The following is a 17656-nucleotide window of genomic DNA, read 5'->3' on the forward strand; positions in this document are numbered from 1 at the left end:
TCCACACCCTTTCCTGTGGGGCCCTCAGGTGGGGTCAGCGGAGAGGGTGTGAAATCTCACCTCAGTCTCTGCCTCCCTCCAATCATATGTCCCTGGGGGCCAGGCCCACACTTCCATTCAGGCCGTACCCGCAGACCCGCCATGCAAGGTGCTGGACCCCCAACTCCACAGCCAAGACAACACAGGGCTGCCAGCTCAGACCAACGCAGACAGGAGGCCCCAGGGATGGTGCGTGGTGCTTCCCCACCCTGGTCCCTTCCTCACACCCTTCTTGCTCCCTGTGCCCATGACCCACACCAGGCTTTTGCTGCTCCAATAGGAGCAGGCCCATGGCTGCCAACCACCGTGTCCCTCAGCTGCTAACCCCATAGGGCAAATTGGCTGCGCCCTAGTGCCCCAGGGGAAAGGAGGTGGGCCTGCGGCTGCATGGGGACAGCCCCAGGCAGGGGCCTCTGTGACACAGGGTGGGGGCACCCCCTGCAGGTTCCTCTGTAGGCCGTGGAGCTGCCAGGTGAGGGCCCAGCCGGGCCCTGGTCATGACAGACACCACAGAGCTGTCACACAAGCCACTTGCAGGCCATACTGAGGCACCTTTATTTCTCTGGCTCACACAAGCTTTGGGCCATGGAGCCTCTCCTACTTGGGGGCTGTACCTACCAAGAAAGGGGCCGAGACCAGAAGTAAGCACAAAGCCTGGGGCTTGGCAGAGGTCGAGACGTGCTTGGTGCCACGTCCTCTAGCCCTACCCTCTGCCCAGCTCTGGTGCAGCCAGCCAGGAGGCTGGCCTGCTCCCCCTTTACCACACCGCTCTAGCTTTAGACGTAACCGCCCCGACAAAGGTGGGTGGCAGACACAGCCAGGGTCCACCCTGCCTCTCCTCAGAGGTGACCCTTCCTGCAGGCACCTAGGCAGGTGGTGGCCAGACGTCAGGAAGACGAGTTCCTCCGCTTTCTGCTACTCGTGGCGACAGTGGGATAGGACTGTCTTCCCAGCCAGGATGGGCAGTGGGTAACTGGCAGGGACCCCACCTGGTCACAGGGCTGCCTTCCCCGCCGGGCAGCCCCTTTGCTGCAGCTTCCGGATGAGCTCCAACAGGTTCATCTGCAGTGTCAGCTCCTGGGACACAGAGGGGCCACTGTGAGGCCAGAATGACACCGCGGCCCCTTTGCCGCAGTCAAGGCCCAGGTAGAAGCCCCTTTCCCAAGGGCCCAGGAGCAGACCTCAGGGCCTAGAGCAGCCGTGGGCAAACTACGGCCCGCGGGCCGGATCCTGCCCGTTCAGCTGTTCTATCCGCCCCGCGGAGCCGAAAGAGCGGAGGGTTCTCTTGCTCTCCCCTCTGCTCCTTTACTTTGAATTTATATTAGTTCACACAAACACTCCATCCATGCTTTTGTTCCGGCCCTCTGGTCCAGTTTAAAAACCCATTGTGGCCCTCGAGTCAAAAAGTTTGCCCACCCCTGGAGTGTGCCAGGCCGTGAGCCTGGCCACAGCCTGCCAGAGGCTTGGTGCACACAGATGTATGCAGAGGAGGGCCCCACAGGCACAGTGGAGCTGGGGACGGTGAGCAGTGCCCCTGCACCTGTGGGCAGAGACGGTGGGACCAGCCTCCGTGCTGAGCGCCGCACGTAAAATCTTCCTGGAGCCGAACTCCTCCCATTTCCCCTTCCCTGCACACACCCCAGGCCTCCCCACCCCCATTCGTACCCTGCCACTGCCTGGGCAACCAGCCCTACAACCCAGATGGAATCTGGCCTTTGGGGATTAGCGTCCTGGGCTGTGCCAGGGCAGGCCCGGGACACTGACCTGCGGGTTGGTGGTCACATAGAAGCCAGCAACCCCCGCCTTCTCCAGTGTGCTCTGCTGGTCCGCCACCTTCCGGTCCAGCTCCAGGATGATCTTCTGGTCCATGGCCCGCTGCTCCTCACGGATCCGATGCTCCATCGCCTGCCACAGTGAGGGCAGCTCAGGGATTCAGCCTCCACCCACCAATACCTCGCACACAGGGTCCTGGCCTGCCACTGCCACCCTTCTAGAAGCTCGGGCTCCAGGACCACTGATGGCACCCTTACTGCGCCCAGATCACTCCCTTCCTGGCCACACCAGACCCTCCCGAGGGCTCGGTTGCCCTCCCTCAAATGTCCTCCCTCTGCTGGACCAGGCCTCACCCAGGGCTGACTGCTCAGGGCCACCATGAACTGGCAGACGCCGTTCCACCTCTGCTCTGTCAAGTCGGCCACTGTCTCTGGGCCTCTGTGTGCATTACTTCCCCACGGGGCTGCCTGAGACTCCAGCTCGGCACCTCCTCCCTGCACCCCCGGCCTTGAGACTGCCTGGGAACCCACACCTGTCTCTGCGTGCACCCCCATCATGCATGGCTTCTTGGCCACATGCAGGTTTCTGGTTGTCCCTGAGTAACCAGGGAGCAGGATGCGCCCCTGCTGACTCCCCGTCACCCCACCATTGCCCTTGCACCTCCAAGGCCATGAGCACAATGGCCCCTACTCAGCACCTGCCCTGCACCGGCCCAGCCCACCTGGAGCTGCAGTCTTGGGGAGCAGGTGGAGGGGATCACACACTCCACCTGGTCCTGGCACTCCAACACCCCGTGGTGAAAAGCCACATGTAAGAACTCGCCAAGCCTCCAGCAGCCCACCCCAGGCTGGGGCCCAGGACAGCCAGCAGCTCCCACGTCCCCCTGAGCCTCTCCACCATGCCCTGTCAGCGAGCCCAGGTGGCGCCCACCCTGCCTGCACCCATACCTCCTGCTCACGCTGCTGGGCTGCCTGGAGCACGGGCAAGTTGTGGGGCCGGCAGGCCTGCTGGGCTTCCTGATGCTTCTGCCGCAGTGCCTGCCTGAGCACTGGGAGGGGACAAGACCAGAGAGTTCATCAGGAGGCGGCAGGGGCGAGATGGAGGGGCCAGGGAACACCTCCCACCCGAGGGCCTGCCCTACCTCAGCACCAAGCTGAGGCCCAGGGCAGCCAGGCCAAAGGCAGAGACGGGAGGCTCCAACCGATCACCCAGCCCGCCCGAAGCGCTGTACAGGAAGCTGGTGGGTGGGGAGGTCCGGGGGCGCCGAGCAGCCCAGCCCACTTAGTCCTACCCTCCCCCAGGGCAGGGCCTTTCTCCAGCAGGGAGGCTCCAGGGGACTCGGGAAGGTGTCATACACTAGAGGGTGAGGCAGGGCAGGCTGGCGTGGGGTGGGTTCAGGGCTGGAGCCTGGACTCAAGACCATGTGGGTGGGAGACTTTGGTCTGGAGGCTTCTGGGCTCAGATGGCCACGGGCCAGCAGTCCTGGGTGTGACCTGGGTGTGATGCACTGAGATGTCCAGGAGACCACCCAGGCAGAGGCCTGGAGAAGGAGGATGAGGAGAGGGGTCCCTGTGCCAGAGCAAGGTGTGGCCTCTGCCCAAATGTTCCGAAGGACACGTAGCAAAGGGTCTAGAGAATATCAAAAACTCCCCACTAAAAGGAACCAAGCCTTGAGCTCGTTTCAGCAGCACAAACACTAAAATTGGAACGATACAGAGAAGATCAGCATGGAGTCGGACTGGACAGAGGAGAAAGGTATCATGGGATGCAAAGAAACCAATCACAAAACAGAATATATGACACCACACAGCCCACATCTTAGACCAGGAGGTGTCAAGTGGCTGTTGCTTCCCATAAAGGGGGGTCCCTGGTCATAAGGAAACACAAGCCCAACCCTGTCCTAGGCAGAAACCGCACATTACAGCTCTTTCAGGAGAGCCCCTGAGAGTCTCCTGCCAGCAGTTTGGTACCTGCTGTGCCCACAGCCTTCTGTTTCCTGGCATCCGGTACACACCTCGACTATGGCATCTATCACATTAAATGAGTCTGAAACCAAGAGCCACCCTCAAGGCATAGGCTCAAGAAAAAACGATCCCTGGTTGATGTGTACGCCACATGGAGGCAGGGTGTGAGGAAATACATAAATACGGGGAAATGTCTCCTTCGCTCTGTTTATTAAACGTTGCTGCCAATCCCAGGTCAACTCCCAGATTCCACTGGGTGAGCAGCCAGAGATCAGAGGAGAGCGACGCCTGCCGCAGGGGAGCAGGGGAGCAGGGGCAGGGCCTCAGTAACGACCAAGCAAAGCGACCACAGCCAGTCACCACCTGCTCAGCGGAAGGGAGAAGCAGAAAGTCACAGGGCGCTGGCCCACTGCCAGCAGCACCAAAACCTGCCCGTAAGTTCTGAAGGACAAGTAGCAAAGGGTCTAGAGAGGTAGCAAACACTTCCCACCGGGTGGAACCAAGCCTCGGGCTCACTCCCGCAGCACACAGACTAAACTGGAACGATACAGAGAAGATCAGCATGGCCCTTGCTCAAGGATGAAATGCAAATTCATAAAACATTCTATGCTTTTAGTAAATGAGTAAAGAGGATGAAGTACAATTTATTAAAAAAACAAAACAACCTGGGGGGAGGGGGGTGATGAGCTAGAAGCGGCTAATGGGGGAAAAAGGACCGATGTTAATACTTTCAACGACAAAGATCAAAAGAAAACAAACAAAACCATCCCATGGAGAAATGGCAGGTTCCTTTTTTAAAAAGAATTATTATCCTGAGTGCTTTATCTGCTCCCCAAATTACTAACCTCTGCGGAGATAAAGAGCACCAAAACAAGCACGTGCTACTTATTGACAGCAAGCGTGAGCCGCCACTGCTGCCTGCACCTGGCAGAGACTCAATCGAAGGCAGGAGTGAAAGCTTTCCATGGCCGAAGGTGTCCGTCCTAATGGGAGGTTGGTTACAAAGGTGTCCGTCCTAATGGGAGGTTGGTTACAAAGGTGTCCGTCCTCATGGGAGGTTGGTTACAAAGGTGTCCGTCCTAATGGGAGGTTGGTTACAAAGGTGTCCGTCCTCATGGGAGGTTGGTTACAAAGGTGTCCGTCCTCATGGGAGGTTGGTTACAAAGGTGTCCGTCCTAATGGGAGGTTGGTTACAAAGGTGTCCGTCCTCATGGGAAGTTGGTTACAAAGGTGTCCGTCCTAATGGGAGGTTGGTTACAAAGGTGTCCGTCCTAATGGGAGGTTGGTTACAAAGGTGTCCGTCCTAATGGGAGGTTGGTTACAAAGGTGTCCGTCCTCATGGGAGGTTGGTTACAAAGGTGTCCATCCTAATGGGAAGTTGGTTACAAAGGTGTCCGTCCTCATGGGAGGTTGGTTAGTGTGGGGAAGCTGCAGGTGGTCTGACTAGAAGAGGGGCTGAGGCAGGGAAAGATGAGCCTCAACACCTGCCTCTACTGGAAAGCAAGGAAGTGCTCAAAGAATGATGGGGCCCTGACCGGTTTGGCTCAGTGGATAGAGCGTCGGCCTGCGACTGAAGGGTCCCGGGTTCGATTCCGGTCAAGGGCATGTACCTTGGTTGCGGGCACATCCCCAGTGGGAGGTGTGCAGGAGGCAGCTGATCGATGTCCCTCTCTCATCGATGTTTCTAACTCTCTATCCCTCTCCCTTCCTCTCTGTAAAAAATCAATAAAATATATTAAAAAAAAAAAAAAAAAAAGAATGATGGGACTTGTCAAAAAGACTCAGGAGCCAGGCTGAAGTTCTCCCACTGGCCACAGGTGGCACCATTTGAGCCTTAAAAAGAATGATGAGCTATGTATTTTGGGTTTGTGAGCATATGCATCCTATACTTCAACTAGTGGCCCTGTGCATGAATTTGTGCACATTGAAAGGAAATTAATTAGAAGAAATATTTTAATATCGCTATTCCTCCTTTATAACAGAAGTGTCAGCCAAATTCACGATCGGCAAGGACAGATGGAAACACACACGTGCGACTGGCGCCACCAACAGCTTTATATGTATCGTGCATGCACAGGTCAACTTAGCCTTTTATAGATACAGAACAAACTTGCTTAGTTAGACCTGCTTTCTGATGTAGCTAAACTTCTTCCAGCCCAGTGAAGCACCCCAACTTCTCCTTCAGGTAATTGTCAGCAACACAGCAGTAAATATCAACACGAAGAAGATTATTATTATAGATCACACAGGGAGAACAAAGGGTAAGATATTTAACTGCAGCAGTGTTTGACTATATTCTGTGCAGTGAGAAAACCTGAAGTCATTTTCAAGGCCCACCATTTCTTCTTTTCAGTCGGGTCAAGTTTCTAAAGCTCTGTTTTCCGGCCAATGAAAAGAAAGTAGGATTCCACCGAGTATCCTACCTACCTACTCCAGGACTTCTGTGAGGATCAAATGAGATGAGGCAGGGAAATGCTTCACAGACAGTTGGTTACAGTGTAAAGTGTTTCCACCTGGCTATACAGTAAGTCGAGTTCCTGGGCTGAAGAAACTGCAAGGAGGCTAGTCGCTAGGGAGAGGAAGTCAGGTGTTGCTACTTGATGTCTTTACCGGAAGGAGGGAAGGACACTTAGCATATTAGCCTTTTATATAGATTATATAGCTAGATTAAAATGTTTACAAAGATAACCACCCGAACAGGGAAGAAGTAATACTGATCCTACTCAAACTCTTCTGGGAAACTGAAGAGAACACTTCCCAACTCACCCTATGAAGCCAGTATCACCCGACATCCAAACCAGACATCTCAAGAAAACTACAGTGATGTCCATCGTGAAACAAAGACAAAAGTCTGAGATTTTAGCAAATCAAATCCAACATAGACCAAAAGGACAATACATTATGATCAAGTAGGATCTATTCCAGGAATACAGTTTATCCCAGGAATTAAAACAACAACAACAATGTAATTAACCATAGTAACCAAAAAGCTACTGATCATCTCAACAGATGCATAAAAAAGGTTTGACAAAACCATCACAGAAACACACGACTTCTGGGGCAGACGTATCTTGCCTGTCTCCATAGGGAAGGGACCTATATTAGCAGAGGAATTTTTGCCACATGTAACCTGCTGCCCACTTCACAGGAAATGCGGAGGGGGGAGAAATGGGTTAAGTGACAGCTGGAAGAAGCAATCTGACAGGTCCAGAGTGGGGGCATTCCGCAGGTAGGATGCCTTGGAGTTTTCAAAAGGTCAATGCCACAATAAATGCCGAGGGCTTCCAGAAGCCGAGACCAAAGAAACCAATTGCAATGCATGAATCGACACCGAATCCTTATAAAGCGCCAGACAATTTGAGACAAGTTAGGTAATGTGACCCCTGGACTGAAGGCACCCCTGAGTGATTAATTTCTCAGGAGGCTAGCCTCTACGGTTACATGGGAGAATCATTGTTCTAGAGCACTGGTTCTCAACCCTGGGCTAAAGTTGACCCCCAAGAACGTCTGAGACATTTTGGGTTGTCATGACTGGGGGAGGGAGCCCCTGCCATCCGGTGGACAGAAGCCAGGGATGCTCCTCAACATTCTGCTATGCACAGGACAATGTCTCACCGTTAATACTTGTCCAGCCACAAAACTGGATTGACCCATTTGCCACCAAAACAAAAACAAAAACCAACCAACCAAAACCCAAAAAAACGCTAGCAAAGACTCCGCCCTCGATCTGCTCAATATTAGGAACGTGTACCGAGCAACACCCAGGAAAGGGCTCGGCCCGCAAAGACCGCGAGCTCCAGGGCAGGCTGACGACCTCCCTCCCGGAGGAGGAGCGCGCGTCGGCCCGCCGCCCCGCCGCCCCGCCGCCCCGCCGCCCCGCCGCCCCGCCGCCCCGCCGCCCCCACGCACCTCGGTGCTCGTTCTGCAGCCGCAGGCGTTGGTTGTAGAGGCTCTTCTCGGTGAGGTGCTGGATCTCCAGCAGCCCCTGCACGATCTCGAACACAGTGCCGTCGAGGAGCGCCAGGGCCAGGTCGCTGAGCGTGGTGTAGGACAGGCGCTGCTGGAAAGAGCTGCGGGCAGAGGGGCGTGGTGAGCGCGGGCAGGACCGGGACCCACCGCAGCCGCCCGCCCCGCGGCCCGCACCTGGGCAGCTCCTTGACCAGGCTCTGCAGCGCTGACAGCAGCTGGTAGTGCCGCTCCTGCTGCCGAGCACCATCCACCGCCTCCTCCAAGGCACCCGCATAGCGCTCCATGGCCCCCGCACCCCGCCAGCCGCGGACCGGAGGGACGCTCCCCGCCGTACGCCAGTCCCGAGCGCGGTGCGTCCCGCCCCCTTTTACGACAGTTCAGAGCATCGCGCGGCCAGCTTTGCGCGTCAGCCAGAACGAGGTTCGCCCCGCCCCTCCGCGGAAGCTCCTGGGCGGGTCTCGCGTCGTCCCGGCCCCTTTCCCTGCCGCCCCGCCCACGCAACCTCGGAGGCAGAACTCCGCAGCATTGGAATCCTGGGTTTCGAAGATGCCCGCCCAGCCCGCAGGGTGTCGGCACGGACCCAGCCTCTCCCTCTTGCTGCCTCTCGACGCTTACTGCCTAATGGGGCTGCGCGGTGCAAGGGCTTGTCCTGCGCATGCGTCTGCTGGGGCGGCATGAGGGTCCTGCTGCCTCAATCTGGCGGCTTCCCACCAAAAGTGCTTGGGTCACTGGGTCCCCAAGCGCCACCAATTTCAAGCGGCGTGACCTTGAGCCAGTTTTGTCACTTTTGGGCCTCGGTCTTCTCGTCTTCCACTCGTGGGACGCTATTCCGGGCCACTTGTCAAGAGAGACTGTCCCTCCCCACCCCCCCAGCCCCCTACCCCCGCCCTGGTCTGGGAGTTCCAGGCAGGGCCTGTGCGCGCCTGGCATCAGGCTGGCATCCCCGCCCCTTGTCCACCTCCACCCACAGGGGCAGCATGGAGAAGAAAACCTAGTTCAATGCCTCATTCCAACCTTGGAAATAAATTATTAGAAATCTCCAATTACACTTTTTATAAACTATAAAAATCTACCCCCAAAAATCAGACTGCTGAATATTCTGCTGTGCTCTTGCGGGCAGGAGGCGGGAGATTCCTGTCTTGGAGAACTAGCATTGTCATGGGAAAGGGAGTGGGATGAAGTGAGGGATAGAAACATCAGTGATGAGAGAGAATTGATGGCCTGCCTCCTGCACGCCCCCTACTGGGGACTGAGCCAGAAACCTGGGCATGTGCCCTGACAGGTTCCTGGTTCATAGGTGGACACTCAACCACTGAACCACACCCGCAAGGCAGGAATGTGTGGGTTCTTGACTTCAGGCAGGAAAGAGTTCAATAGACAGTAAGTCCAGGTGATTTGGAGAGTGTGTCCCAAAGTTTGGAGAGTGTGACACAAAAGGGCTTAAGATAGAAGCAGCAAGATCACGGATAGCAGTGAGCCTAGGCTGGGCTGCTGTGAGCTCACTAAAAAGTTAGGCAGGAGGAGGGCCCTCGAGCTTAGGAGAAAGAAAGTAAAGGTACACAAGCCTGAGGCAAGGGGGGCTTGGCTGGGGTGTGCTCAAGGGAGGGCAGTGCAGGCACCCTTGGTCCTGAGCTGCTTCTCTGCTTTCTGCAGGTGGGAATTTTAGGGGAGCGCTCACTTAATACTCATCAGCTTTCCAGGTGTTTCCTTTAACATTCTGACACATCAAAATGAGCCTGTAAAGGGGTTTGAGGTCTTTCTCTGGTCAGTTCACCTCTGTCTTGGATTTGTCTGGCTCTGCCTTTTTGTTGTTGTTACTTATTACCCTGACTTCATTCATTTTGGGGTTTGGCTGGCACTAATGGCACTAGCTGGGTCTCTGTTATCTATGTCGCTATCTAAGGTAACTTAAGCTCCCCGCTCTCTGGTTGGGGAGGAGAAATGAGCCTCGTCTGCTCTTAAGTGTCTTTGGTTAGGGAGGACAGGGTCTTGTTAGCTCTGTTAATTGCTTAGTGGTTCGTTTATTTCAGGGGTCCTCAAACTTTTTAAACGGGGGGCCAGTTCACTGTCCCTTAGACCGTTGGAAGGCCGGACTATAGTTTTTTAAAAAAAACTATGAACAAATTCCTATGCACACTGCGGGCCCGGGACGAGTCGGCTGCTAAGCCGAACAGGCAGCGGCACCCGGCGGGCTGGATAAATGTCCTCGGCGGGCCGCATGTGGCCCGCGGGCCGTAGTTTGAGGACGCCTGGTTTATTTTGTCTCTGTTTTCCTCATTCCACTTGTCAGGGGATTTCCTAGCTTTTTACTAACCTGCCTCAGCATCATGCCTTCTTCATCTCAGGGGGAGGGAGTCCGGCACTGCCAAAATTGGGAAGGGGCTGCTGTGCAGAAAATGCCAGAAATAGGGAGAACGTGGGGGGGGGGGAGTGGGGAGAGACCAGAAAGAAGGCTCGTGTGCCCAACTTGAGAGGATGAAATGGATGAAATGTCCAGACACCTGGGGGCACACAGTGCCCAACAACCCGCGGGAATGCCATCGGGAAGGAGGGGGACCCGGGCCTAGCTCGGGGCTCCTTCTCAGTACTCTCAAGGCGGCCTGTGCCAATCCCTGGCTGTGAGTGGGGACTTGGAAAAATCTCCTAGAGGTGCCTCCGACGAAGAGACCCCTGAAGGGGTCTTCGTATGGTCGACCCTCACGCGCGGCGCAGGGCCGCACCTGCACGATTCCGCAGCCTCCCGGGCTCTGCCGCGGGCCCTGGGCGGGTCGGATCCCACTCCCACTGCGAGCCGAGCCAGCGGAGGGCGCTACACAAAGTGGCCGCCAGGTGGCGCGCGGCACCGCGGCGCGGACGGCACCCGGGCGTGTTTGGGTCCCGGGCCGGCGGGAGCGCACCGCCGAGCCCTGTACGAGTGTCCTCGTCTCGGTTCAGCCTCAGAACGAGAGGTGGGAAGGAAGAGGAGGCAGGGCCGGCCCCCTGGTATCGGCCATCCTGCCAGGCCACAGCTCCGGGGGAGGGACTTGGAAATATCTGGGGAAGTTCCGACCACCAGGTACCCGCTCTCTGTATGGGCGCTCTGCACGGATTTACCCGCCCGGCCGGAGCTGGTCCCCTCCAGAGCGGGACTCGGAAAGATTGGGGGTCCAGTCCTCCGGAGACGCCCTCCCGGACCATCCCGTGGGCAGAGCAGCTCTTTGTCTCTGGAGTGGTAACTGGAAAAACTCGGAGGCGCCTCCGACAACCGGACCGCGTACGGGACGGCATCCGGGCGCGGGAATCCTCTCCCGTTACCCCGTGGCGGCCCCGGTCGGTTCCGCGGGGGAACAGGCACCGGCGGGTGCTGGTCCACCCGCCCCAGCAGCGCGGCAATGGAAACCCCCTCATGTCCCTGCACGTTTCATCTCGGCGAATAGATGACGCGCCGTCGCCCCGGCACCGTGGGACGATCCCGTTGGTGCCGTCGGCCTCGCGAATGTCCACGTTGGGCACCGCGGCCACGTCCCATCCATTGCAGATTTCGCTGGAGCTCCCGAGGAAAGACACTACATAAACGAGGCCGCCAGATGGCGCCCGAGAACCAGCACGAAGTCGGCAGGATGGACCTGATCGCCGGCAGGCGAGGTTCGCCCTGAGGCCACCCAGACACCGGATCTCGTCGCAGCCCACCACGATCGCGTCTCTTGTCCCCGGCAGGTGGCATGGGGCGTTCGCCCCGAAGCTCCCGGGCGGTAGGACACGACCCCGGCAGCAGAAGGGAAACTTGAAAATGTTTTTGGGCAGCTGCGGGGAAGGGGACATCCTCCTCTTCCCCCCCCCCCCACCCACTCCCCCCCCGCCCCACGCGACTCCCAGGCTAGTGCTGACCTTTTCCAGACTCTGGAGAGGACTTGTAATTCCCCCGAGACGCGGGCAGACCAGGAGCCAGTCCCGGCTTCCCAGAGCTGTTCCCTGCTCCAGGGTGGATTTCGTCAATTTTTCCAGGACTCGGCTGTTAAAACTGAAATCTTGAAAGTACTCGTAGAAACATGGATGAATCATTTTTATTTTTCATTTCAGGAGAAGGTCTTTCTAAAGCATAAAACAAAGCCCAAGCCATAACGGAAATGACTGATAAACGTGACCAAGTTTTAAACAAAATTGGTCTGTGCATATACCAAAGGCAAAGTCAAATGGCAACAAACGAGGAACATTTATGCCAATGCACGTGTAATGTGATTATCAATTTCAGCATTACTTGGTATAATACTAGAAAACGGGAAAAATAATAGTCATGAAGAGGGACCGGTTTAAATAAATTCCAGTACATCAATACAATGCAACACTATGAATTGGTTCATAGGTAAGGCCAGGTCAATCCAAGAATGGAGACACTCAAGAGAAACTTCAAATACTGAATCAAGCAGTTCACGTAAGTGGCCACCAGGTGGTGCTGGCGACTCAGCAACATTGTTTAGCCCCCAACCCCCAGCAAAGTGAATTTTGCTTAAGATTTTATTTTGCAACTTTCTTAGGCCCCTAGCCATGGATTTTATATAGCTCCTTATATAAATGTTCAACTCATTATTAAAGCATAAACTCTTTATAAAGGTGTTCTTTATAGCAAAATTGAAATAAAACAGTTTGAATATATTCAATTTGCAAAATTTATTGGAAAAAAAACACTTACTGGGTACTTACTATGTTGTGTCGGGAAGAAAGCATGGATAAGACATGGCAATCACAATATAAATGATTTACACAAATATAAACAAGTGATTTCAATGTAATAAATCACTAGAATGTTAGCACAAGTATTTTCTGTTTTGTTTACAATACCTGGAATGTAGTAGGAGTACAATAAATGTAGTTATTGAGTAAATGAAAGATTTGATGAATTAATGGTTAAACGTGCTTATAGAAAGTGTTATGAACCTAGTTTTTTATGTTCTCCAATATTATTTATTTTTAAAATAAGTTTTTATTTTTCTACAGTTGATATACAACATTATATTCATTTTGGGTGTACAACAGAGTAATTAGACATTTGTATATCTTACAAACTGATCACCCAGATAAATCTAGTACCCATCTGGGGACTCCATACATAGTTATTGCAACATTATTGACTACTAGAGGCCCAGTGCATGAAATTCATGCATGGGTAGGGTCCCTACACCTGGCCAGTGATCAGGGCCGATCTGTAGGGCGACCAGCGGGGCGATCAGGGGGCCCCCACTGGCATCCACATTGGTTGGCCTGGGACCTGCAGGCTGGGGGCAGCTCCTGCATTGAGCTTCTGCCCTCTAATGGTCAGTGTGCGTTGTAGCAACTGGTCATTCTGCTGTTTGGTCGATTTGCATATTAGGTTTTTATTATATAGGATAGTCCCTATGCTGTACTTCACATCCCCATGCCATGACTATTTTGTAGTTACCAATGTGTGCTTCCTAATTTCTTCCCCTTTTCACCCATTCCCCCAATCTCCTCCCATCTGGCAACCATCAAAATGTCCTCTGTATCTTTGAGTTTGTTTCTGTTTTGTTTATTTATTTCTTTTGTTTGTTAGATTATACATATAAGTAAAAGCATATGGTACTAATCTTGCTCTGTCTGATTTTTCTAAGCACAATACCTTCCAGGCCCGTCCATGTACATGCAAGATTCCATTATTTTTTATGGCTGAACCATACTCCATTGTATATATGCATCACTTCTTTATCTAATCGTGGACACTTAGGTTGCTCCCATATATTGGGTATTGTAAATAATGCTGCAATAAACATATGCACATGTCTTTTTGAATTAGTGTTTTGGGTTTCTTCCGCTAAGTACCCAGAAGTGGAAATGCTGGCTCCTTCTTCATTTCCTCATTATAGCCTTTGTTTTAAAGTCTATTTTGTCCGATATAAGTATTGCTACCCCATCTTTTTTCCTGTTTGCATTTTGAAGAAATACCTTTTCCCATCCCTTTACTTTCAGTCTGTGTGTCTTTTGATCTGAAGCGAGTCTCTTGTAGGCACCATATGTAAGGGTCTTGTTTTCTTGTCCTTTAGCCACCCCGTGTCTTTTTTAGGGGTACATGGCTTTATTGCTTACACTGCAGATTCAAATTAATACAGTAACGGCCCCCACTTTTTAAAGTGAGGCACACGAAAAGCCTTCTGAGTTTTATCATTTCAGACCTTTGGTGACAAAGGGGCTGCTTTCCAATAGATCCAACCCAGCGTTCCATTAAGTCGGATTTATGCTCCGCCTCTACTCACCCCCCTGCCAATATGGGATGAACATAAGGAAAGTTATTCTCGGGCTTTACTGCATTTACTTAATAATTGTTCCTTTCTACTCATACACTTACTGTTCTCATTTATTTCTTGTCCATACTCATTTGTACCAATAGCAATTGTTTTTCATTTTCTTTTATTTTTAATGTATTTTTATTGATTTCTGAGAGGAAGGGAGAGGGAGAGAGATAGGAACATCAATGATGAGAGAAAATCATTGATCGGCTGCCTCCTGTTCATCCCCCACTGGGGATTGAGCCCTGACTGGGAATTGATGCTCAACCACTGAGCCATGCCCTGCTGGGCGGTAATTGTTGTTGTTTTTTTTAATGTCTGTATCGGACTATATTTACTCTTATCCTTCCTCATTCTTGACTTACTCCTAATCTCCCAGATTCCCACATGCCCAGACACAGACGGACCTCTGGAGGGCAGAGTCCAGCTGACTGAGACGAGAGAGGGCTGACTCGCAGTGGTTCAGTATGGCATTCGCACAATTCCAATGAGTTAATATATGCAAGGTGCTCCAAACAGTGCCCGAGGGTATAACATATGCTCAGTAAATGTTAAGCCTCATTATCATAACCTAGGCATAATCCGCCTTCACACATCTCCTTCCTTTAGCATATTTGGGCTGGAATTAAGGTTTGTCTCCTGTCTCCTCCTTAGTCACCTCCATGCTGCAGGTGCTCGTGGGCTGCTCTCAGCTCCATCCCAGCATGTCTTGCTTCTGACCCAGACTTGGAACACGCGAACTACCTTTCTGCTCGGTGCGATGTCACCACTCCCTCAGGAATGTCAGCAGAGCAGTGAATGTGAGGAAACCCTTACTTCTCTTTGCTGCCTGGTTTCTCAAACCAAGACCCGCTTTGAAACTAGGCTGAGTTGTGGAAGAGTTGGAGAAATAGAAGAAAAGCAAAATACGTAGACGCGGTACTTTATGACTCTCCCCACAGCCAAGAGAAAAGCGCGGATACTTCTGACAGAGGGTCTCCTCAAGGACACCCCAAGCTCCAGCCTCTGCTCAGAGAGCCCCGTTCTTCTGGCTTCATCATGAGTCTTCGCTCCCACCTCTCCACATGGGTTGGCCTGGCCCGAGAGGTTCACCTTCCTGCCTATTGCTCAGGGCAGTTTATGGGGATGTATTCCTCAAAACCCAAGCTATTCAATCAAGAATAGCAGCACCTTCAACCAAGTAGTTCAGAGTGGGTTTTGGCACTCGAAATCTGGATCCTTCCAAGTCTTCCCGCAAGTCGAGAGTGTAATATAACTTTTCTTTCTTCCTGATTCATTAATAATTAGCTGTAACGCTCTGATTCATTAATAGTTAACTGTAACTCTCTCTCTCTCTCTCTCTCTCTCTCTCTCTCTCTCTCTCTCTCTCTCTCAGAGACGATAAAGTCTAAAGTTACTTTAAAGGATAGAAGAATTTTCCCAAAACCCCTCCCTAATGCACACATATCTCCAGGGCAGAAGAGAGGTAGCAGTTAACATAACCATGTACACTGGAGCGCCTCCTTTTTTCTTCTTTTGCTTTCAGCCTTAGCATCCAGAGCCCAAGGAACTGACCCAGTTACAAGACCGCCTACCCCTTGGTTACTATTCCAAGGCCTAAGAGTTCTGAAACTTGGAAATGAAATATTTTAGTTTTATCTTTACATTTCACACTATGTGCAGAACTCTTGGGTGAAGCCTGCTCTTGCATGCACATTTATGTATATGAAAGAGATAATTTATGATCTTCCTAGCCAAGCCATCTTTCTGGGGACTGGAAGACTATCTTACCTATAGTCCAAGGTATCTACATTTGGTCTTTGCTAGCTGCTCCTATAGAAAAAAACAAATTCACTCTCTTGGACCCTCATACCACCATGTCCTCCATCTCCCAGCCAGACATGTCACGTGCAAGAACCCATTTAGCCTACCAAGAAAAGGATGGAACATGTGGGGCCTCATCTTATTAATCTCTGGGGCCTGCTCTAGACTCACGTAAATTGTAACCACTTAATCAATGCTAAATTTCACACAACGGACCAGTTTAAGTAGTTCAAAATAGTATAATCCCCAAGAAGCGTATAAGCAAGATGCTTTCAATTTTTAAAGTGGGGAGAAGAGCCTACTGGAGAAACAAGATGAAAACCTCCCCGCCTGTAGATAAAAAGACCCTGTGCTGCTTCTCAGTAACTAACTGGCACAGACAGGACCATCAGCAAAGCCCCCTTTTCAGGGTTTTGCCCAGGGCAAGTTTAACATCCTTATTCCTCAAACTGTAGATCAAAGGGTTAAGCATGGGAACAACGTTGGTGTAGAAGACTGAAGCAAATTTGCTCTGGCCCACAGATCCCGGAAGAGAGGTTGTTAAATAGGTGAATGCCCCCGACCCAAAAAACAGAGCCACGGCCGTGAGGTGGGAGCCACAGGTGCTAAAGGCTTTGGACCTTCCCTCAGCAGAAGGAATGCGGAGGATATTGGAGAGAATCAAAGCATAAGAGATGAAGATGCTGATACTGGATGTTGTAATGACCATTCCAACAACAATAAAAAACACCAGCTCGTTGACATGGGTGCTGGTGCAGGAGAGCTGCAAGAGGGGGAGAACTTCACACAGATAATGGTCGATGATGTTGGAATCACAGAAGGTCAGTCTCAGCATGTTTCCAGTGTGGGCCACAGCCCCAGCAAACCCTACCACATATGAACCAAACATCAGCAGAGCACACACCTGGGGGGACATGGTGACCGTGTACAGCAGAGGACTGCAGATAGCCACATAGCGATCATAGGCCATCGATACCAGCACATAGCACTCAGAATTGACCAAGAAACAGAAGAAAAACAGTTGAGCCATGCATCCCGCATAAGAGATGATATTTTCTGACACAAAATCATGCAGCATTTTGGGAGTAAAGACACAAGAATAACAGAGGTCTATCAAAGACAAGTTGAAGAGGAAAAAGTACATTGGAGTGTGAAGGCTAGGATGCAGACCAATTAAGGTGACCAAGCCCAAGTTGCCCACCACAGTAAACACATAGAGCCCTAGGAACAGGAAGAAGAGGGGGAGATGGACCTCTGATTGTTCTGAGAACCCCCCAAAGATAAACGCAGTCACCGAGGAGCTGTTTCTCAGAATCATTCTCTTCTGGGGAGCTGTCTGTGGAAACAAGGGGTAAGATACAATAGGTTGATGATAGGCACAAGCATGAGTGATAGGAGATGAGACTGTGTGTGGATGCCCTCCCTTTTGCCGTTCTTCTTGTAACTGTGGGACCAGCTCAGAATGGTTCTGGTCTGTTTGATGAGGTGCTCGGTTGCTTTTTAGAGACAACAGACCAAAACCACGCGTCATGCAGGTGAAGCATGCACAGATGAGAGAACGGTGGCCCCAGCTGCACCTGGAACCAAAATCTTGCATGTCCCCCTCCCCTGCCCCACATAGGACATAACCAGAACTTGAACACCGGAACCCTTTCATAAGCCAAGGGTCTGTTGTCCAGGAAGATCTGGTATTGACATCCCTTTACCAAAAATGGCCAAGTTCCAAGGTCCCACTTGTCCCACCAGCACTTCCGCACACCTGTTCCCCATAGCCCTTTAAAAACCCTTAACCTAGTCCAGCAAGCAAGATGGATTTGAGGCACCTTTAGG

General features: G+C 52.3%; 2 protein-coding genes across 2 annotated transcripts; both read right to left on the reverse strand.

Annotated features, from left to right (window-relative positions):
- Nucleotides 1-9: 9 nt before the first annotated feature.
- LOC308238025 (protein DGCR6) lies at nt 10-8365 on the reverse strand. The gene is made up of 5 exons (XM_080649527.1): nt 7920-8365; nt 7686-7846; nt 2760-2860; nt 1804-1944; nt 10-1116 (listed from the first exon to the last, which is right to left on the reverse strand). Exons 1-5 carry the CDS (start codon nt 8027-8029, stop codon nt 1033-1035), a joined length of 597 nt encoding a protein of 198 aa, XP_080505653.1. The 5' UTR covers nt 8030-8365; the 3' UTR covers nt 10-1032.
- A 7849-nt stretch (nt 8366-16214) lies between these two features.
- Nucleotides 16215-17147, reverse strand: LOC308238068 (olfactory receptor 8B4-like; the record flags this gene model as incomplete). Its single annotated transcript, XM_080649631.1, has 1 exon — nt 16215-17147. Exon 1 carries the CDS (start codon nt 17142-17144, stop codon nt 16215-16217), a length of 930 nt encoding a protein of 309 aa, XP_080505757.1. The 5' UTR covers nt 17145-17147.
- Between the last annotated feature and the right edge of the window lie 509 nt (nt 17148-17656).

The sequence above is a fragment of the Plecotus auritus genome (assembly GCF_963455305.1).
Source record: "Plecotus auritus genome assembly, chromosome: 13".
NCBI classification, from domain to species: Eukaryota; Metazoa; Chordata; class Mammalia; order Chiroptera; family Vespertilionidae; genus Plecotus; species Plecotus auritus.